Here is a 23672-nt window from a genome sequence, read left to right as displayed (position 1 = left end):
CACTACATTACATCTGCTGCCAAGCGTAATGCCGGTGAGCAGCTTGAAGGATCAATCAGCCCGCTGTCTGTGTCACCATATCACATTTCTTTTTCTACCCATACTGTACATCAACAAACACCCCCCACACACACACACACACACACACACACACACACACACACACACACACACACACACACACACACACACACACACACACACACACACACACACACACACACACACACACACACACACACACACACACACACACACACACACACACACACACATAATTGCTGTATAAGCCTTCATGCACACACAAACACACACTCACTGATGGCATTTTTAAACTACTGCACACACTGGTTCTTTGTACAGTATCCCTACCAATTGTCACTTTCTTCTAGGTTTCATGCAGTGAAGCTGCCGTGCACACACACTCTGCACACACCACAATAAGACCTGACACATCATTAACGCACAGGTTATTAAAATCAACGCTTATGAATGAAAAGGTCAAAACCACAGTCCATGAATGTTAGTATTCTAATCAAAGGTATTTTAGTTTGCAAAAAGCTTTTGTTTTTCATCGACTCATACAGTTGTTTTCTCAGATTCTACAAACTTTTGAACCAGCAGCAATGGCTATGTTGGATGAACGACTTGTTGCTAAGCAGCAGACCTTCTGAAATAGGTCTGTCTATATGTAAGCATAGGTTATTATTAGCCAAAGACTATTATAGAGTAACTAGCAAACAATGACATCATCTCTGTCTGCACATTGAGCGCAGTTCAAGAATCCTCAACAATTAAATCCTAATTTCTACATCTATAGAAGAAGGAACCCTTAATCGTCCCACAGAGGGGAAATTTAAATTTACGCCCAGCGAGCAGTGTAGGCAACAGAGCCTTGCTCAGGGACACCTCGGTAGCACTTGGTCTTTCAGGGACTTAAACCACTGACCTTCTGGTTCCCAAGCCAAGTCCCTACGGACTTTGCCACTACTGCCACTATATATCTATACATTAATTAATTATTAAACCATCAACCCTGGTTGAGTGCTGCAAAATGATCAGAAAATAATTGACCTTATATTGTGAATATAAAACCCAAGTAACATTCTGCATCGTAGAGCATCTCAAAAAAAGCCTGAAGCACAAGTAGTCAGAACGAGTCTGAGGGGCAGGACTTCGAGTCTCAGTAAAAGCAGATACAGTATATGCAGATATTGAAAAAAGGTGCCACACCCTCCCCAATATAGACTCAAGAGAGTTATTGTCTCCATGAGTTAAAAAGCACCATTATGGTGTCCGATGGACATAAAAGATGTAACTGTTTGGACATAACGCTTCAGTCTTTTTTCAGTACATTTTGCAATTACTACATTTAAAGACTCTCCCTTGATCTACAGAAGGTATCAGAGTACTGTTGTCTTTCTGTTTTCATACACTCCCTAATGTTGTTAAGAATAATGAAGATAATGTAGGTAATATAAACTGTGTTTGTTGTTTTAAAAGATCTGTATAGCTTTGATTAGATTGCAGATTGCATTAAGTTTTGTATGACCAAAAGATTGTATATACAGTAGGAACAAATGACTAAATAAGTTGGTTAATACCTAATGTCTTTTTTCTGCATTAGAATTGAATAAATTCTGTCTTTTAATGATATCAGGCAGCCGGACGGATTTTGAGCACCTTCTTGGTAGAACAAGTAAGATATATTTAATTCTTACCCCATACAATCCACACAAGAATAATTAAAGATATGTTGCCACCTTTGTATTTTTTTATTGCACCCACCACAAGTCCATATTTATTCTATTTAAGTATTTTATATTTTCCATTATAAGCATTTATGTAAGTATTTAGCTCAGGGCAGGCAGGAGCGTTGTGATAGTTCCTGACTGAGCCATCCAATCCATGAACTGCTCTCCGGCCCTCTCCTCCGTCCTCTTCCCCATCGTTAGGATCCCTGCTGCCTGGTTTCTGGAGTCCTGAAGGAGCTGGTGGAGTCGGCTCTGCAAGCGATCTCCATCCTCTCTCCGTTTACCAAGAGTGAGGATACCAGCAGAAGCATCTCCTGTGAGAGGTCCCCCAAAGTTATTGGTGCCGGGGCGACACAGCAACATATGGAGGCGACAGGAGCGAGCCGGCTGTCTGCAGCACTCAGATATGCTGTGAGCTTCACAGGCCAGCTGAGACAGCAGCAACATCACCACCAGTACCAGGACCTTCTGCAGGGCAAACAAGATTCGTTACAGTAACACCCAATGAACTAATACAAGAATACAGTATGAGGGCAGGAAAAGATACACAAATATTTCTATATATGCAAGTCATTGAAATGTTACATATTTAAATGACTTACATAATGCTTAAAATGTTGCTGGTTAAATCTGAAGTGATGGATAGACTCTTGAATCACTGAATTTCAAATAAAAAGGTCCTGAAATGTATTCTTAATATAAAAATAAAACCGTTATCTTAATTGAAATATATACAGAGTATCACAAGGGGTGAGTGGTACCGTACCAAACACTTTTTGAATTCCTTTCCTTTAGGATATGTACCTCCAATATCTCACTGACCTTTATAGCACATACGCTAAAACCTTAATCTCTGGTCATACATATACATGATATCAAGCTGACAGATTTTTGTTTTGTAAAGTTAACATCATTCCCATGTGGGCCTAATCATGGCTTTGCCTAAAACATTAGAGACATAAGAATGTTTAGCCTATGCACATGTGTAACCCTTGTCATCATACATAAGGACGCTACCAATAGATTCTACACCGCGGTGATGTCTAGACTTATGACTACATGCCCGTTCAGCCTTGTGGTTTTTAAAATGATCCAGTTATGATCCATTCCTTTTATATAGAGAAATATATTTTTAAGATACGCGCCCTGCAAAAACCAGTCGATGCAACCCAAGCCCTGTGGTTTCAGCAAGTGACTTAACATAAAATGCTCAATTGTAAAGGTTGTAACACATCCAACTTAAGGACACACAACATATTTGATGAGGATATAAAAGGGAAGCATCAGAAAATGCATCGTAAAGACCCTAAACAAACTCATTAATGTAAGCAATGTAAGGCTGGTTAAAACATCAAACATACATTTGTGATATCAAACAAATCACCAACTTATTTTTTAATAAAAAAATCGAACTCTTACCCTGTTAGACGTCTGCATCCCAGCAGCTTTGTAGAAGTTGGAGGGGAACCAAGGCATCTTCTGGCTTGTGCAGAGGGGAGTCATCTAATCTTCTCTTCTCCTGGGCCTTTTTATGGTTCAGCAGTGTTGGAGCCAAAAGACGTCATCCAGGCCAACCAGAAACATGACATATGATCACTAATTGTGCGCTTTGCTCATTTGAAGGATAGATGTCCCGTTTGATGCCATAATTAGTCTTTTGCAGCCGACGGTCTCCAAGACATTTCTCTGGACCTTTAATGAACTACAGGTATTTCCTTCTGGCTGCATGCCAAAATTTTATGAAGACATACCTTTGTGATGGCTGGTGAGAGATGGGTCAATTAGCTAATGTGTACTTCAAGTTCTAAAAATACAAACATAAGAACAGCCCAGATGCCCTTTCTCAATGCTAATAACAAGCTCATTCAGAAGTCATGCTAATGAGCTTCCATTGGCTTTATTCCCACATACAAAAGGTGTCATACTGACACATCCAGTACTGCTTTGTCTTGTTCCTACACTCAAAAACTGTGGAAACGTTGACGTAAATAAGTATACTATGTATTTTTGAATCGTCCCTCATCCAATTCAAAAGTATAATGGAATGTGAACGAATTGTGTTTTCCTATATTGTACTTCTTAAATATATATGTAACAATTTATTACACAGTAGTATTCATGTGTTAATAAGCCCACTTTTCAAATACATTCAGTCAAAGTTGAAAAAAAAATTCTAACAAATCTTAGTTGAAAAAAACAACTTATTAGCAGTACAAGCTTGAAATATACCCTTCATATTTCCCCTTATTATAAGCAATCTGAGGCTTCTGTTTTAAGGGATGAGCTGCCAGCAAAACAAATGAAACCCTATGGAGAGCTGGGATGTAGGCTATTGGTTTTATTAAAGCATATTCAAGTATCAAGCATAATTTCCTTCATTTGATTGATTTTTGCCAACTTATAACTTAAGTTATGAGGCAATATACATCACCTCTAGTGAGTGGCCCAGGCTTTCGTATGTTTTTCTGGCCCACGGTGAAAAAAGTTTGGACACCCCTGATGTAAACACATAACACTACTGTATTAGGTTAGTGGAAAGCAATAATATTAAGTTTAAATAAAAAACCAATAGATTCAACTTAACACAATTGCTTTCAACTAACCTCATACAATTATGTGACTCCTGTTGAAATAATACATTTAATTAAAGTCACTGTTTCAATTTTTCAGTGTATAGAGATTTCACCAGTGAAGTGAATGCTGTTAATAAACCTACCAACAAATCAAAAAGACCCTAAAACTTCAAGTAGAAGTATTTGTTGTTAAAAAAGCCTTTAACTCTTTACTACACCACCCTACACACCGTAGACTACCTGCACTTATATGTAAATGTAACAGGATAACCAAAAACAACAAGAAAACCATAAATACAGTTTTGACTTTCAGATTGTTGTCTTTCATCAGATCCTCATTTTCTTATTATCTGTTGCCATCTTATGGACAACAGGAAGCATTGCTCTACATAGAGCACAGAAAGAACTCATTCATTACGAAAATTCTGACCATCCTTATTGTTTATCGATAATAAAATCCTTTTAGACAAAGAGAGTGAACAGTGTATCACAGTGCGTCAGAAGCAATCAATACTAGCTTTTGGAAAGCTTTATTGATTGCTTTAGATACGCTGTGAACGCTGCTTTGAAAGTGTTTTAAAGCACTGCTGACGTTTGTCTGAATGCAATCAAAAAGTGACTTACCTACCTGAAATTATTTTCAGAAAAATATAATTCCAGGCACTTATTAAAATATTGTTAAAATTCAAGTCAAATTCCCGGGAATGCATACACATGAAGAGGAATACATTAAAATTGGCAGTTAGTGCCAATAAAAAAAAAATGAACAACAGGAGACAGGATAAACAATGAAGCCAGTTTTAATGGGCCACTTTAAGGAGCTCTCACAGAATCCACACTCACTTTTCAGTGAAACACACATCAGGTTATTGTTGGACCCTGGAGCTGTGGCGCTGACCAGTTAACCCTCGCTCTGCCCCAGCATGCACTGGTTGTCCTTATCTGCACCACAGAACAACAGGAGTCAAATCACTGTATATGTGGAAGTAATGTTAAAAAAGAATAAGAATATCAATAGAACTAACAACAATTATTATAATATCAATCATTAATGTCTGTGTCTGCAAGAATTAATATAGCAATATATGTTCCCTTCGTACATTTTACATACATTTTACATCTAGATTCACTTTATTTTGTGTTTTTATTGACAGCAGTACCATGTTTTAGTTGACCTCCGACTTCTAACAGGCAGGGGTCAGATATTCCAGTTGAGATTGGCTGGTGAGCTGTGCCACTTGCGGACGTGGGCAAGCTCCACCCTGGGGACCAAAACACCGACTCACGTAACGTCACACACACAGCCCCTGGGGAGGAGACAAGGAGACCCTGTGGGGAGAGTTCAGGAATGCTGCAGAACTGAAATCCCATGGAATGACATCAGAGATGTGTGGGACTCGATGGAGATCAACAACAGCATTGGAGGCAAGAAGAGCATCAATGTGACTGAACACTTCAACAGCTGCAGTTTGTTTTCTATTTTGGCTCTACAGCTTCCTGGTTTGTGCTAAAATGGACATCTGTGACGCCTACAGAGCTTAGCTTACTGAAGCTGCTCTATGTTGTGCACTTAAAATGAACATGGTATCCCCTTTGTCAAAAGGAGGGTTTTCACTTAGCATGACGTCTACGATCGAGGAGAAGGAGTGTGAGCATTAAAAAAATAAAAGCTCAAAGACATGCCGAGGAGTCTCTGGAAATGAAAAGGCAAATTTGTGGCAGAAAATGCCAATGTGAGGTAAAGCCTGTACCAACAGAGCTAGAGTACATAATGAAGGGGCATGTCACTAGCAGTGCCCAGAGAGAGACAGGGATATCTAACTGATCATACTTCAAAACGCATTCCTTTGTATGAACACACGACAGGTTTGCCATCAGCTGTTACCCTTTAGTATAGAAGCCCTGAGAGGATAGGAGAAAATCTGGTAGTCCATTTTCTAATAATGATCTGAACAATTTATTCGCCTTTGTTTATGAGTTAAGAACAGGTTATTGTAAGAAGTGGGAACAAAGGGTTATCAGGAATACTTTCCTAAATTACATTTATTTATTTGTGAAGCAGGTGGGAAAAAAAGGTTTTGGCATGTCAAAACGTTTTTGGTCAGGATAATTTCTGCTGTGTTTTTGTTGTCATACTCATTTGACTACAGGAGTGTAGGACAAACACATGTTATAAATAATACCTAAAGCATTCATGTCTTCCAGGTGATTTTTTTTTTTTTTGTCCTGCGCTCTAAACAAAAAATGTCAATAGGATTGAATTACATTTCTAGCCAAAAGAAAGAAATGAGAGTTATGTTACACAACTTGTTAATTACTGTGTTAAAATTGCATGGATACAACTTCCCTGTAGAGAACATGAATGCTTTTAGTGCTATTTAAAATATAAGGTAGTGGAGCAGTTCAACCTCTTGTGGGTTAAATGAGTATTACAAGAGCAATGACATAAGAAATGGTCCTGATCAAAATAAAACAAAAAGTTTAAGTGTCATCTAAATGAAGTCTAAAAATGTTGATGAAGCATTTAGTTTTACCTGCATTTCAAAGATCTAAAATTAGTAACTTGGAAAACTATTTTGTATAATAATAATAATAATAATAATAATAATAATAATAATAATAATAATAATAATAATAATAATAATAATAATAATAATAATGTAAACTATTATCATTATGTATATTTATGACCAGAACTTATGTAGATTTTGCTTACAACATTTCACCAGATCATTAGAAATGTTTTTTGCCTCCCAGGGCTTCCGTACATTTGGCTTTTCACAAGAGAGAAAACAGAGGAGACCTCAACTTCCTGGCTCAGATAAAATATTATTTTCCACATCCATGACAGTGAGTAGTAAAAATGTCTTTCCAGTTTTCCATCCTGTTTAGAGATGTGTGATTGCAGTGCGAGGTCTTTCTTTCTTTTCTCTTTCAGCCCTATTGCCAACTGAAACCGGCTCAGACTTGTGTCTCGCTTCTAACACGCCGAGTCTTCCTCCCCAGCATCATCTCTTTAATTCTCTCAGCCAATTCCTCCATATCCTTTTCATTAATGCCCCCCTTCTTTTCTACTACACCCTTCTGCTTCACCATCTCTTTCTTGCCCTCCCTGTCTCTTTTTGGGTAAGATTCTCTGCTGGCACAGGCTGCGGGTCAGCAGGATCCCACGGGGTCGTCTCTGACCAGCTCTTTGTCAGAGACGGCGTCCGGAGTTGCTGCTGCCCTCTGTTGCTGGCTCTGAAACTGAAACTGGAGTGGGGTTAGGGGCGGTGGTTGGGTGTAGGCCGGTGGTTTTGAAAGAGTTTGAACCAAAGGGAGAGCTGGCAGCTGGGGGTGTTGCTGGGGATGTTCCTGGGGAACGGGATGGTGATAAGCCTGAGGTGCTGTCGGCGGTTGGGGCTGAGTTTGGGACGGGTGCGGTGGAGGAGGCTGCTGCTGTGTCTTGGCCTGTGGCTGTTGCTGTATCTGCACCTGCTGCTGCGGCTGGTGGAGAGGATGGTGCTGGAGCTGTGGGGAAGCTGCTCCATTCTTACTGAGACCACAGGACTGAGCAGCACAGTGAATCTGACGCAGGTTGTCCAGTGCCTCGCTCTTAGCGTGCTTCAGCAGGTCTGCCTGGCCCTGAGGTTGAGGCAGAGAGAGGGAAGGGAGACACAGAGAGACGCTGCTTGGTTATCAACACATATCAGATTTTAAGGTGACAAAAAAACGCAGGAAACATCTTTAGTATACAGTATCTCATGTGGCTTGCAGTATGCAAGTAAGATAGCTAGAGCTAGTTCTGTGCAACCATATTGGCCAGGTCTGTTTTAGAAAAAATACATTTTAATCCCTAAAGGACATTTACCCTGTTTATTAAAAAAAACATAAAGGAAAATATCAGTGATACATTTTTAAAGTTCCTGTCTACAAGTTCATTCTTTTCAGCTAAAGATTTATACAGACGATAATTGGGACAAACTCATTTTTTTGTTGGACATTCAATATCAACAAATATTAAAACTAAAAATACTTGTTTCTTATACTGCCTGTAGCTGCCTTTCACGTGGCGGTAGTAGATCAGCCTTAAGGAACTTGGCTTAGGAACCGGAGGGTTGCCAGTTCAAGTCCGGATCAGATAAAAAGATACTGAGTGTGGACTGGTAGCTGGAGAGGGGCCAGTTCACAAAACCCCCGTGGCTCCCTGGCACTGGTATGATACAATTGATGAAATCTTTGTCATAATTATGAATCAGCTTCTCTATAAAGTTCCAGGAATGACTATTGCAGGGAATTTGTTATTTTTCATTAATTTATTTGTATGTATTTATTTTTATCTAAAATGGACAACACTTGATATTCTATAACAACAAAATATCTAATATTCTTTAAAGTTTTTATGACTTTTTGAACTGCTGATACAATCCCAAATAAAGGTAAACATGGTTTATAAACATTTCTTCCTTAACTCATGTGATGCAGTAGGGGGCAGTATCGCACCACAGAATGAAGGCCTTTGGTTGTCTGCCAGCCCGTCCTACTTCTTCTCAGCTGGTGGATAGTGCTGTCATATGGTGATAATGTTATACTACATTTTTCTGGTCTTTATTTGGGAGCACCTCTAGATGAATCCCTGCCATATGTGGAGGAAGTGGTCAGGGCAGGCACCCTGCTTTACAGCACTGTCAAGTCAATCTGGGCCGCTGCCATGGCTGCCTGCCACCTTAAGCTAGCTGTCTCTGCCATGTGGAAATGTGGTCGAGGCTTCTCCACAGGCAGGATATTTATGTGTGTGAGATGTGCTTATATTATAAGAACTGGCCAAAACAAAAAAAGAAAGGAAATCTGACCACATTCCTCTTTCTGTTCCGACACTGTCCTTACCCCAACATCCCTTTAACATCTGTTCACAAGCAAGTTCTGTGAATCTGAATACTCCCTACCTCCCTCCCTCCCACTGAACCTTACTCTGGACTCTCTGGACTGGTTTGACCTGCTGTGACATCCACATGAAGAGGCAGAGGTTGACCGTTCTGCACCAGACTGTACTGAAAATGGTAAAAGAGATAACATCCTCTCATTGAGGCACAACAGTCTGACATATTGTAGAAAGAGTAAAGGTGCTGCCCTGCACTCAGCGCTTTATTCCCAGGTGATGCTAATATGCTGCAAGTGGCCTTTTACCTGAGCCACTCCGGCACGCAACACAAGAGCAAGAATAAGTCAAATGCTTTAAAAAAGGAAAAAACTTGAATTATGTAAGTCATGACTCACTAGGCATAAAATAAGACAGAGAAAAGCTGGTTCTGTGCTGCCAGAGCCAAATCACGATGGCACTTGTATTTGAGTACATTCACCCTTACAGCTGGCATCAAGCTCACCACGTGGGGCTAAGCATGAGCAAGGGCAAATCCCCCCAATATATCCTCTTTAAAATCTCTGCTTATCGCCTACTTGTTTTATCTAAATAAGTACATCCCCTTGATAGAAGCCTTTATTGTAGATTATTTTAGGTTTTTATATCTGGATAAAGTGGAATGGTAGCGAACATGAGAGTGACAGCCATGATTCACAATTTATGGACTCTATAAGTTCCCACTTGAACAGATATTTCAAAGTGAAACAGAATAAAGCGTTTCTTGTCAGAAATAAAGGCACCAGAGTCATGGTGGAAAAATCTCAGCTACTTTAGCAGATTAGTTATATAACAAAATGCCTCAAACTGTTAATTACAGTAGAAACTGACAATAGGGAGTGATGTGGGAGACAACAAGAGTCCATGTTTTTTGGAGCCTGTTATTCTTCCTAAAATCTAAGTCAGTAAGCTTCACAGCCTCTCTTTCTGTTGCTCTGTTGTTGCTTTTCTCTTTGCAGCAGGTAAGATGAGTGGCAGGTATGGCTAGTAGAAATGGGCAAATACCCTTATTCTCCATGACAGCTTTGATCTGACTGTAACTGTCAAATTCATGGTGTTAAGGTGGTTTGGGAAACAGACATAATACACAAATGATTCTCTCGCTCTATCTTCCTACCATCGAATGTTTCCAGGATCTGGAAAGGATGACAGGTGAAATAATTCTGCATGGCTGCCAGCCTTGGCATAACACGCACCAGGCTCTCACCAAATGTTTAGTATGAGACACAGCTTACAACTGAAGAAGGGGAGGAGGAGGAAGGGGGGGGGTAATGTGCTCGCCAAGATGCCTTCATGTTGAGAATGTGGATCATCGGAAGATGGACGAATGAGGGAAGTCTTTGTTTGGATTGTCAGTGCAGTGATGGGAGGAGACCTGAGCTTAGGGGTGATGGGTATACATGGGGGTGGGGGTAGTAAAGGGGATTATGATCGGGGGTCCACCTGTTATTCTACTTAAGCACATGGTTTCCCAATTCTAGAGTGTGCAATGAGGCTTAATTAAGATAAACCGTGCTGCTTCACAACGTTACTCACTGTATGGGTGAAGGAAAAGAGCTAAAAACCAAAGTAAAAACTGATTTATTAGAGCTATAGCTATTTCCTTCACTACTCTTCGATACTTTTAAGGTTTTTATCATCAAATACTTCATTTATCAACCTTTATTTTCGTAGGATTGGCAGCTTTTAATAATTCACTCTTTCATATTACTTTAATTAAATGTATTCAGATATGGACACACTTGGAATAAAACTAAAAGGGTTGCATTGCTTATATTTTGAAACACATTTCTGACATATAAATCAGTGGAGCAGTAACAATGAGTCGGCTAATCCATTCATTAATTGAAAGAAAAATAATCATTGTATAACTATTTTGATAAGCAACTTAAGTACTTGTATTTGATATATTGGGATGGACATTTATAATATCTTTTGACATTTTTAAACAAAACTATTCATCGAAAAAATATTCTGCAGATTATTTGATAAGGAAACCAATCATTAAATAGAGTCCTATTAATCAGGTCATCCATAAATGACTGATGGATTTATTCTCACTTAAACTTATTGTTACTTTCAGCCTTAATCTGTGTTACTGTCTGAAAGGGCAGACATGAAAAGGCAAAGAGGAATCAAGCAATCAAACATCTACCTAACCTGACACCGACGCAGAAAGCTCAGCCAAGGGAGCTTCTTCACTCAATACTAAATGATTTCATGGTGTTGAGATGAGATAAAAATATCCTGGCTGCTTTGTCCGTACTAAGAAAAACAGGCCTACTGTGCAGAGAGCAGTCTGAGCAGCATGTTCTGTTTTATCAGTGCTGCTATCACCACCAGTGTTCAACGGGGCAGTGAGATGAGGGCGTTGGGCAACCTTATCTCACCGGGTCGTGGGGGCAGAGTAAGTGTATGTCTACAAAAAAGTGTGAACAATCCTATCATGTGCTGTCAACATGGTTGGATGAGCAAATAAATAAGCCACTGTCTGAAATCGGCAGAATTTAATTAAGAGATAAAGGGATTAGAGGAGAGGCATATACAATTAGCCCAGAGAGCATTCTTAAGACATAGTTTAATCTCGGTGACAGGAACTGGGATTTCTGATCCGTCTGCTTACAGTCTCCAAAATAATCTCACATGTTGACATCAATTAAACATATAAGCCAGCACTGGAGGTGTATACAGTACAGTGAAAGGGCCTCTGTGGCTGAAGGTCACACTCAGTGTTTCTCACCTTGAGGACAGTGATGTTCCAGGCGTAGCTCTCCATTGCCTTCTGCAGTTTGCGGCCTTTCAGACCCTCCTTCACCCCGATGCGATGCAGGTCCTCATGGAAGTCCAGACCTGGGAACAGGCACACCATATCATCAGACATGTGTGTGAAATGGTCATTATCAGCATATGAATTCTTGAGTTACAGCCAAAACACATGTTCTGATTTGTGTTGAGTGGTCACTGTGACATTATTCTTTTACTGACACATCTAATCAGTGCTTTAAAGGCGGGAATTGGACAGGACCTTGTTGTTCTTTGGCATGTGCTGTAACCATTTGGATACCATGGTGCTCCTAGATTTGTTTTTTTGTAAGATATGATTCGCCCAGACATTTTCTCCAAGTTTAATTGAAAACAACTAACTAAAAATCAAATAAACAGAACTGAAAACAGGAAATCTTTAATGAAGGTATTAATAGGGAATGTGCATGCTCTTTAGGTCACCTTTTCACTTTTGCAGTGTGCAAAGTCTGCAGAACAAAAGACTGCTAGCCAGCTCCTCATGGGCACCTATAATGGCTTCAATTACAGTTTACCACACAGTGTGCTGCATTGCTAATGGGGGTACAATTGAGGTAGTGCAACGCAGGCTAACCTTTAATTAATATATCAGAGAGTCCAGCTTCAAACACAGGCCACAGCTAATCCTCTGGGCTTCAAGAGCAAACGCTTGCTTGTCAGTCTATCCCTGACAACTGACCTAGTCTAAGTCCAGCTTTGATTTACTTCTAAGACTTTGGAGACACATACTGCCCAATAGTTTGTAAAAAATATCATCACAAGTTAATATTTGACTTATTAATTAAGCTACATTCACAAAATACACTAGTTGTGCTGCAGCTTTGTCTCCCTCTACACACAAATATGACCTTTACAAGTTTATTCATGTACTGTAAATACATATACAAATAAAAATGCATCTGATTTAATGTTGAAAGGCAAAGTCAGTGTAGACAACAAAATTATAACTTTTAAACTTACCTGAATGCTTTGACTGTTGCCATGTGTTTATGTATAAATGATTAAAATAGGCTAGTATTACTTAAACATCCAAAATAGCCCATGATACATTATATGGAATTATTATTAGTTATTTTTAGAGAGACAGTGCTGTTTGATGTGTGTGTGTGTGTGTGTGTGTGTGTGTGTGTGTGTGTGTGTGTGTGTGTGTGTGTGTGTGTGTGTGTGTGTGTGTGTGTGTGTGTGTGTGTGTGTGTGTGTAGCTTCAAAGCCCCAAAAGAAATGGTATTTAAGGCGTTTTAAAAATTTTACAACAAACCCCTGTTCTTGAGGTTACAAATCTAGATGCGATAATAACACAGATTTCTTTGAACCACACCAAATATATGCAAATTGTAATTCCAGCAAAATTACTTTACTATATATTGTAATTGTAAATAACCTGTAGCACACTGTAAAAGAGATACATACAGGACATAGGATCTCTGGCCTTCAGTGCACATCAAACTCAACCTTACAAACAAAACCAGGACCCCTGTAGTTCTTTAATTTCCATATAATAGGTGATGTGGGGCCATAGCAGAATCCCTCTTCCAGAGCCTGAAAGTTGTGTTAACAGGGTTTAGGGCTGATTTGATCTTGTAATCTGGGGCAGTTAATGGGCTGCTGCTGGCCCAGATCAGGGCCCAGCAATCACAGGAGTTGGGGAGAAAGGCAGACAGAGAGCTGAACGAGAGATGAAATTAGCTGGAGGCGAATCGTCACACAACAGCCTCTTCAAGCATTTAATTTCCCAATTGTTAAGCATTTCCTTTCCCCAACAGTCACACAGTTGCCGTTCCTTACTGTCACTTAAAAAAATAAAAAATAAACACAATGTGGCCCCCATGGTATGCTCTGACGAGACAGGATCTTACGCTTTGCTCCTCTACTGGAAAGAGAAAACGACAGACAAGAGGACTGAAGGGACGAGTCGTTTCTGAGAAGACACACTCATGCAGACACAAAAGCTCACACACACACACACACACACAGCACAATAAAGATTTACAGTGTCTGCATAGAGCAAAACTCTTTTTTTTTCTTTGTAATGAATCCTGCAGCAGCCCCTATTATCATCCAAACACGCGGGCACAGAATAAAGAACAGCTTCAGGCAGAGAGAGACGAACGTAACTAAATAAAAAAAAAAAAAAAACAGAATATCCAAACAGGATCTGATGGAAAGAATGATAAAAACACAAATAGGGAAGGGGGAGAGAAGGAGATACAGTCGGATCAGGATTTCATTAATTTATCAAGTTTCACACTGCATAGGCTCTGACAGAATATCATCATTGCAAATGGAGAATGGGATTTCTAGCTGATGATGAGCCGGGGAAACAATGGCAGTACAAAGCCAAGGCAGATAAAGGAATGGAGATGTCTTTATCCCTTGGATTTTATGGTAATGGGGTCCACATGGAGTCAAACCGTACCAACACTGTCGGAGTGGTCAGCTAGAGGAGAGTCATTAATAAATAAACACAGTCAGGCCTGCAAGAAGGCAGCAGCTCACAAACGTATACAGTGAGTTTGCACCTGTTCAAGGCAGAATGCAAGGCTGCATTGAAATATTATTACCGATTAATATGCCTATTTTCTTAATAATTGAAAAATGCCCATCCCAGTTGGTCAAGGTCAGAGGTAATGTTTCTTATTGTTTTCTTATGTCAATCCAACACCCACATATATTCAGTTTAATATGATATAAAACAGAGAAGAGCATGAAATCTTCAGATATGCGCATGAAAACAGCTTTTTCTGCCATTTTTGCATAAAAAATACTTCAACAATTAATTTAATTATTAGTTGAACTCTACTAGCATCTATAACTAAGAAGGTTCTCAGTCTTAGAGAAAAGTATGTGCAAAATCTTAATAAAACTGCCAGTGGAGCCCAGGCTAGTTAGGATAGGGAGTGAAATTGTTGACTTCATGCATAAACAGGTTTGATATGCGTACGTCACACAGCCAAGACCGACTACACACAAAAACACACACAACACACCGTCGTAGCATCTGGAGGTGCCAGAGCTTGCATCCAAGCTGTCTATCTGGTTCCCCATTAGCGGTGTGTGTGTGATGGCGAGCCATCAATAGTGCCCAGGGGGGGATCATGCAGCACCTCTCTATCCTCATCAACACGTCAGCTTCACTGCCCAAATTAAACTGATTAGCTGCAATAATGACTGGGCAGGAACTGAATACAGGAAGGAAAGAGGAGAAGGAGAGGGGAATTAAGAGCCATAGCAACCCAAAACCGCCGTTTCTCATCCCCTACTGTATGTATGGAGAACTTGCCAACTTGCCACTCATTTCACGTTACTTAGATTTAAAATGAAAGGCAAATTAGGAGTTTATAGGGTAGTTCAGGCCAGTGTGACATTGCAATTACAGCTTTGTCACAACAGCGTCTTGCTGACGAGTGGGACACTTTTAATGGCTCTGGCAAACGTGTCACGTCCAATCAAAGACCTTAAATGAAGCTGCAGAGCATACACACACATCTTACCCCATCCCATATTCTGTCTCCGATGATGGCAGCCTGTTCTCTGATAGCACCTTTTTCAACTTCACACGCAGCCATTTCACCAAAATTATACCTTTAGCTTCCGCATTGATTATTGGGGCAAACCCTACAATTCCATGCAAATTCAACATTTCTCCCTTCCTCTCTCAATTCCACTCTCCGTTTCCCTCTGGGTTCAGGCTGTTGCTTTTGTCATCCTCAGTCTCTACATATTTTATTTCTGAAGGGCGCATTCAGTGCTTGTCAGTCTTTCAAGAGAGGTAAATTCATGCTTTGGCAGCCATCACAGAGATGTAACATTTTGTTGGGGAGTCATGAGTTCACTCCATGCTTTTTCTGCTCTCGAGAGTATAAAAGATGCCTATTATGAACGGAAAGACAGAGGCCTAACAACACAAAAACAACGGAAAGAGGGAGAATGGATTGTGTTGAAGCCTTTCCACAGTGGGAGAGGCGAGTCTGTGTGGAAATCCATTACATCACTGATTTTAAAATGAGATGAAGTAGCTCAACATTTCTATATGTCACTTATGAAGAATATGGAAGAGCAGTTTCACACTGAAAATGGTTCTCCAGTTATTCTGAAACTTTTCAGTTTATTTGCAAGCTAAATCAGCAGCAGACACAGAGACAGCAGGGACGTGATGAGGGAGTACAGTGAGCAGATGGAGGGGGAAAGGCCACGTTGAGTGGAAAAGCAGGACAGAAGAGCCTGCGCTAATATTGGAAGGTTATTACTTTATTAATGCAGGGGGAGAGAATAATATAGAAGATCTAAAAATGTTGACTGGAGGCATTATGAAGCATCATAGTTTACCCATCAAATCATTTTTCCTATCCTGAAATCCTCTTCATTGACATTCAAGCATCGCAAGCAGCGACATATATTGATTCATATTTGCTTCTGTGATTAGAAACGGACAATAATTTCAGACTCACTTTGTTTTGTATTCTTAGCTAATCTTCATTTATATTCACTAAGGCCAACTTTTCATATAAAGTTTAGAACTGTTATTTCTCAGTTTGTGTTGTGAGACGTTATTTTGCTATTTTACACATAACAAGGTCAGTAATTGGATTTTGGTAAACAGTGCTTGGACATCTGTTTTACTGGCATCCTGTACACTGCATTTTCCCCTCTTTTTGTCAGTGTCAAGTATCGTAATCAAAACCACAACAACAACGAATGTCTGGAAGCGTGAATGAACAGGCTTTACACATTTGCGAATGGCAGGGGTTTGGATTGAGGCATGTGTGTTAGTGCTGGGGGCAGGGGAGTGGGAGTGGGCGGGAGAGAAAGTGCTATGTTTGGCATGCAGCTGAGGCCCCTCAGGGCTATAGCTCCAACCCTCTGCCTCATTGTATCACTCTTACATAATGCTGAGAAAACCTAGGAACTCCAAATTTAGGAATATCCATGTTTTCACTTCAACTGGATTGCAAGGATTACATGCTTCTCAAGGAAAATGCTTCAACCCCTGGGCTTTCGAGGCCCTTTCAAACATAATTACTTTAAACATGCATACTTTCGATTTTCCTAATGTAGCTCCTGAATATCTGACATTTCTGAAGGTTTTCACCAGACAGCAGCAAGTAAGCCCAGTATCAGCCTCCGGTGTGGAACTACTGACACGGGTGTGAGGGTGGCTGTGGCTGTGTGTGGTTTAAGATCTGCTTAACTGTGCAGTCATCGCCTTTGAAGATGCTTCCAGCTCCGGGCTGGGGAACCTCGGAGCCATGGGACAGCTCTCTGATTGAAGCCCTAGCGTTCAACCTACATCCCTTGGTAATTGCACAGCACGAATATCAGCTTGGCTGGCTGTGGTGGGGGTGAGGGAACATATGCCTGCCTCTGTGTGACACCAGGGAGTGATGCTGGGCATAGCAGGCTTAAATTGGCTTATCGGCCTCAGGATATTGGGTTGGCATGTGTCAGTGAGCGAGCCTTCCATGTCTTCTCCATGTCCAGCAGTGGCTCAGTCAGTAGGGGCTTGGACTGGGAATCGTAGGGTCGCCGGTTCAAGTCCCCGAACAGACTTGAAATATGGAAGTGGACTGCTACTTGGAGAGGTCTCAGTTCACCTCCTAGGCCCTGCTGTGGTGCCCTTGAGCAAGGCACCGGACACCTCCAATCCCCCCTCCCCATTGCTCCCCGGGCGCTGCACGATAGCTGCCCACTGCTCCTAGTACTAGGATGGGTTAAATGCAGAGGACCAATTTCACTGTGTGTGCTCTGCTGTGTGCATGTGTGTGACAAATAAAGAGGGTTTCATCCTCCGATTCTATCTATCTATCTTCTTTGGGTTTATCATACACAACACACAAACAACATATGGCTTCCGTGTTTTAACCAGCTATTACACTCTCTCTATTGGGCCTGAGTCTGTAGGTTTCCCATTTTTCTCAATGGTTTATGTGGATGCAATGCCTACAGCTAAAATGTGTAGACTTAGGATGTCAGCATTCAAACTATGCTCCTGTTTCAAGCAGAGGCCCTGTGGCACAGTAGGTATGCAAAGCAAAAGAGAACAAATGATAGCTCTATGTAAAAGAGGCTGGAAGATAAGCCACGGGATTTCTTGATTTGAAGCCATATCTCTCAAAATGGTGTTATTATGGTTAATTTTATCCTTACCACTTGAAAAGCTGGACCTTTTACATTGACAACCCCTTATTTTAAAACTGATAAAACCTTTATTCCATTCTTTTCTCTCTGTTTGGCCATTCCTCCCCTTTCATCCCACACTGTTCTCCTATGTATACGCTGTCTGTCCTCTTTTCCTGTAGCCCTTTGTCTGTGTGGCTGGTTGATTGTTTTCACCTGCCCACTGACATAATAACCACCCAACGCTGACTCACTGATGATGGCCTGTTCTATTGACAGCAACTACTGCTGTTGATGCTAAAACGCTCATTCCATCAGACAAGATGACACGACACAGAGTATGTTTGAAGGCTGCTTATTCATGTGGACCGAAAAAGGCACAGCATCTCCTCAAACTAATTTATGTAGCTTTGTGATCATATTTTTCTTCATGAAATTAAATAAACAAGCGAGTAAGGTAATTTAATTTGTGTCTGACACACAGCCAAGAGATCTCCCCATGTTTCAAGGCACCGCTGCTTATTTTGTGAAATGTCATAAATTAAGAGAATTTTCACAACAGAATTAAATCATCAAAAATGTTTCCGATGCTTGGATCAAGCATCCAGTTGGGTTGCAGTGCAGATGATGTAGAGGATGAATGGGGACACTGCAGGCTCAGGACTCTGCTCATCCCATAAAGCAACGTACCTGCCCGCTGTGCTTGTGTGAGCTTGGAGTAGACGACGTCAGCCGACTCGATCAGGGTTCTACTGGTTTGGATCATCTGGAAGCAAAAGAAGTCGGGAAGTTAATTTGCAATACATCTCTGAATCATACTTGGGTCTGAACACAGTATACACACTGATTAAGAAGCAGAGAGAATACCAAGATGGAAACACCTCAAACACATTTGATCCTCTCAATGACCAGTATTTGGGCTTAGCTGTTCGCTGCATAACAATTCAGCCTTAACTCAATTTACCGGGTGTAGCTGTCATATAAATGTCTTTATTTGATAACTTTAATTGGTGCAAGATCATAATCAGAGGAAGAGCATACTTGCAAATGAATCTGTGATTTAAACACAGTCCAGATTTTTTTCCCCTTGTATGCCTAATGACTCAAGTGGCTTGCAATAAACCAAGTAGGGCGGTTTGCTTTCCGAACAATCTAAAGCAAGACTGGACCTGTCTAGTCAGCTATGTAAACTGTGCTCTCAGTTTATGAATATGAACTCCATCCAAACTCCTCAATAAACTCCAGTACATCCAGAGCTGTGCACCAACCTGTCCTCATTTAAATCACTTATCAAAACTCACCCATACAGAACTGTAATTATTTTTTTTGTATTTTAGAATCTAGGTATGATGTTTTCATAATTTATTGATCCATTTTAATACTTATCTGTAAAGTGTCTTTGAGTACATGAAAAAATGAAAATGCTCTATAAATAAAATGTATTATTATTTTTAATCTACCTCTGTGTGATGAGTAAATTAATATTCATAAAAGCTGCAATAATTAGTCAACTAATCGATTGTTGATTGAAAGACAAATAACCTGCAACTACACTGCCCGGCCAAAAAAAAGGTCACAAGCCTGTGGGGGGCAGTGCTATGATCTTGGGTTGCTGCAGTTAGTCTGGTCTAGGTTCAGCAACTTTATGTGCCCAAAGAATGAGGTCAGCTGACTACCTGAATACTGAATGACCAGGTTATTCCATTAATGGGTTTTTTCTTCCCTGATGGCACGGGCAAAGATGACAAAGCCAGGATCCATCGGGCTCAGATTGTGAAAGAGTGGTTCAGGGAGCATGAGACATCATTTTCACACATGGATTGGCCACCACAGAGTCCAGACCTGAACCCGATTGAGAATCTTTGGGATGTGCTGGAGAAGACTTTGCACAGTGGTCCGAATCTCCCATCATCAATACAAGATCTTGGCGAAAAATGTATGCAAGACAGAAATAAATGTTGTGACATTGCAGAAGTTCGTGGAAACGATGCCACAGCGAATGCGTGCCGTAATCAAAGCTAAAGGCGGTCCAACGAATATTATAGTGTGTGACCTTTTTTTTGGCCAGGCAGTGTATTTTGATAACTGTTCAAATGTTACCAAAAATGGTAGTTCAAGGTTTTCGTGTAAGAACTAAAATTGTGTGATTATAAGTTATGAACGGCTTAATGTTTAATGAGTGGTCTGAATCACATTCCTTGGTAAAATAAGTATTTGGTCACCTACAAACAAGCAAGATTTCTGGCTCTCACAGACCTGTAACTTCTTCTTTAAGAGGCTCCTCTGTCCTCCACCCGTTACCTGTATTAATGGCACCTTTTTGAACTCGTTATCAGTATAAAAGACACCTGTCCACAACCTCAAACAGTCATACTCCAAACTCCACTATGGCCAAGACCAAAGAGCTGTCAAAGGAGACCAGAGACAAAATTGTAGACCTGCACCAGGCTGGGAAAACTGAATCTGCAATAGGTAAGCAGCTTGGTGTGAAGAAATCAACTGTGGGAGCAATTATTAGAAAATGGAAGACATACAAGACCACTGCTAATCTCCCTCAATCTGGGGCTCCACGCAAGATCTCACCCCGTGGGGTCAAAATGATCACAAGAACGGTGAGCAAAAATCCCAGAACCACACGGGGGGACCTAGTGAATGACCTGCAGAGAGCTGGGACCAAAGTAACAGAGGCTACCATCAGTAACACACTACGCCGCCAGGGACTTAAATCCTGCAGTTCCACACGTGTCCCCCTGCTTAAGCCAGTACATGTCCAGGCCCGTCTGAAGTTTGCTAGAGGGCATTTGGATGATCCAGAAGAGGATTGGGAGAATGTCATATGGTCAGATGAAACCAAAATAGAACTTTTTGGTAAAAACTCAACTCATCGTGTTTGGAAGAGAAAGAATGCAGAGTTGCATCCAAAGAACACCATACCTACTGTGAAGCATGGGGGTGGAAACATCATGGTTTGGGGCTGTTTTTCTGCAAAGGGACCAGGACGACTGATCCGTGTAAAGGAAAGAATGAATGGGGCCATGTATCGTGAGATTTTGAGTGAAAACCTCCTTCCATCAGCAAGGGCACTGAAGATGAAGCGTGGCTGGGTCTTTCAGCATGACCATGATCCCAAACACACCGCCAGGGCAACGAAGGAGTGGCTTCGTAAGAAGCATTTCAAGGTCCTGGAGTGGCCTAGCCAGTCTCCAGATCTCAACCCCATAGAAAATCTTTGGAGGGAGTTGAAAGTCCGTGTTGCCCAGCGACAGCCCCATAACATCACTGCTTTAGAGGAGATCTGCATGGAGGATTGGGCCAAAATACCAGCAACAGTGTGTGGAAACCTTGTGAAGACTTACAGAAAACGTTTGACCTCTGTCATTGCCAACAAAGGGTATATAACAAAGTATTGAGATGAACTTTTGTTATTGACCAAATACTTATTTTCCACAATAATTTGAAAATAAATTCATTAAAAATCCTACAATGTGATTTTCTGGATTTATTTTCTCATTCTGTCTCTCATAGTTGAGGTATACCTATGATGAAAATTACAGGCCTCTCTCATCTTTTTAAATGGGAGAACTTGCACAATTGGTGGCTGACTAAATACTTTTTTGCCCCACTGTATATATATCAACTTTGCATATATAAATATTTGATTCTAACTGGATATCTGCATTGAAATCACATATGTATTGGTAACACAGGGAAAACATTTTCATCCCCTACTTTTTCTACAATGTTGTGTGGTTTGAGCCCCTAAGCACCACAGGCTGAGGAGGAGCAGCTGCAGCAGCCCTGCAGCATCGAGGAGGAAGATAATGAAGTTTCACACTCCTTGTTAGCAGAGAGACAGGAAGTGGACTCTCGTGTTGTGTGTGTGTACACACACCTGCCTTTTCCTGTTTATCTATCCTCACGAGAAATGGTTGGTGAAAGTGTGAAAAGGTTTTGTCAGGTGATCACGTTTTGGACAGTCCCTTCATAAGCGTGACGGTTTAAGATAAGAATCTTAAGGAAAAACATACTCAGAATTGTTGACGCCTTATACATTAAGTATTTAATGAACCTACACTTCCAATCATTTCTTTCTTTCCGAAAAAAAACCCAAGTACTGTTACTTGTGAGTGAGTAAACCTGAAAGCAATTTTTTCCTACAGCAGTAAGTAATAGTCTTGAACGCTACATGTCTTGAAGCTGCACTGCAAAATGAGGAGTCAAATAAGAAGCTCTGAATTTCACTTCAGTTCAGCAATATATGTTATGTATTAACAGACTTTAGGCTGCACTTTAAATATATCAACACAAAATGTTACATTGCCCACATTTACCCATATAAAAAAATGTAAACACATTAGCATAAAACACAATTAAAGTCTGTACACAATGGCGGTTTTGTGTTTAAGCATCTGGGTCAAATGTTTTCTTAATGGTTACGAAAGGAATGTTATCAATAGAAGAAATGTAATGTTTACATGTGTGTGAAAAGGAACTGGAATCATTGTTAAAGGTGTGTGTGTGTGTGTGTGTGTGTGTGTGTGTGTGTGTGTGTGTGTGTGTGTGTGTGTGTGTGTGTGTCTGTGTGTCTGTGTGTGTGTTGACCCTTTTATTAAGTTCAGGGTTACAGCGTTTGCTGGCTGCAGTCCACACAGGGGTCAATGAGGACACGCACTGCACACTGATGTGGTACAGTAAATAGCTGAGTGTTGGCAGCCATGAACTCACATGCATTCACACACATACTCCACAATAATAACACACTGGGCACTCTGTTATTGAGCGGTGAGTGTGCCAACAGGCTGATCTCTGGGAGTCAAACACAAAGACTCAGCTGACCAAGGCCCAAGCCTCAAGACAAGTCCATAGGTAAATATTCAACATCATCCAAAGTGCCAACCACTGATGTAGTTCAACATACAGAAATAGTTGGAGTACGTTTTTGTAAGTGCTAGGCAATTACCAGCTCAGTCAGAAATGATGGGACCTGTTATTATAGCTTGATGACAGAGACAGTTGACAACATTTTTAGGTGAAACCTGAGAATGCATGTTCTAATGTCTAAAATGCTAAAATAGAGATTACGGTTCTAGTTTTATGCTCTTCCTTAAAGTTTCATAAAAGGCCTCATAAAAGCCCAAGCAGGTTCTATTTGGAGACGCACTTTCTGCTCTCCTGATGTCACTTGCTACGTCACTACTGAAGGCATCAGCAATGAGAACGCCGACAACCTGAGCAGAGTGGAAGCAACAACCTTGTTTCTATCTCATGACCCACTTTACCAGCTCCCACCAAGCCTCACAGGATGGAAGAGGAAGCAGCGGGTGATAACTAATTACAGTCCTCCATCCCACTCTTGGGCCAATGTCAATGTCAAGTGGTGAAAAAAGCAATGTTCTTGTAATAGAGGTGACAGGATGGAGAAAGACACGTGAGATTATAAAAGGAGAAGCTGCATCATAACAATCTCTCTGGCTAGTGAGGGTTTTAGCCATGTTGAACATATCCGGGTTAGTGAACCCTCAAATGAAATAA

General features: G+C 40.7%; 2 protein-coding genes across 4 annotated transcripts in view; both read right to left on the bottom strand.

Moving 5' to 3' along the window:
* Window positions 1–1839: 1839 nt before the first annotated feature.
* On the bottom strand, window positions 1840–3323 carry hcrt (hypocretin (orexin) neuropeptide precursor). The gene is made up of 2 exons (XM_063904608.1): window positions 3174–3323; window positions 1840–2222 (listed from the first exon to the last, which is right to left on the bottom strand). Exons 1-2 carry the CDS (start codon window positions 3255–3257, stop codon window positions 1854–1856), a joined length of 453 nt encoding a protein of 150 aa, XP_063760678.1. The 5' UTR covers window positions 3258–3323; the 3' UTR covers window positions 1840–1853.
* A 1786-nt stretch (window positions 3324–5109) lies between these two features.
* Window positions 5110–23672, bottom strand: part of plcl5 (phospholipase C like 5) — a 64529-nt gene continuing 45966 nt past the window's right edge. For 2 of the 3 annotated variants that reach the window (XM_063903410.1, XM_063903411.1), the window contains 3 exons: window positions 18831–18906; window positions 11965–12074; window positions 5110–7951 (listed from right to left, as the gene is read on the bottom strand). In XM_063903410.1, coding sequence (XP_063759480.1) covers window positions 7484–7951; window positions 11965–12074; window positions 18831–18906 — 654 coding nt within the window. In that variant the 3' untranslated portion in view covers window positions 5110–7483. The remainder of the gene's footprint in view (window positions 7952–11964; window positions 12075–18830; window positions 18907–23672) is intronic. The other variant, XR_010167618.1, reaches the window with a different exon arrangement.

The sequence above is a fragment of the Eleginops maclovinus genome, chromosome 16 (genome assembly GCF_036324505.1).
Source record: "Eleginops maclovinus isolate JMC-PN-2008 ecotype Puerto Natales chromosome 16, JC_Emac_rtc_rv5, whole genome shotgun sequence".
In the NCBI taxonomy this organism is placed as follows: domain Eukaryota; kingdom Metazoa; phylum Chordata; class Actinopteri; order Perciformes; family Eleginopidae; genus Eleginops; species Eleginops maclovinus.
This window is presented reverse-complemented; position numbering and strand designations above follow the sequence as displayed.

What these genes read in the sequence shown, in the direction of transcription:
- hcrt (XM_063904608.1), bottom strand. Translation starts at nt 3,257, where the DNA reads ATGACTCCCCTCTGCACAAGCCAGAAGATGCCTTGGTTCCCCTCCAAC. An exon ending in GGATGCAGACGTCTAACAGG is followed by an intron (nt 2,223 to 3,173) that starts GTAAGAGTTCGA and finishes TTTGCCCTGCAG; the next exon opens with AAGGTCCTGGTACTGGTGGT.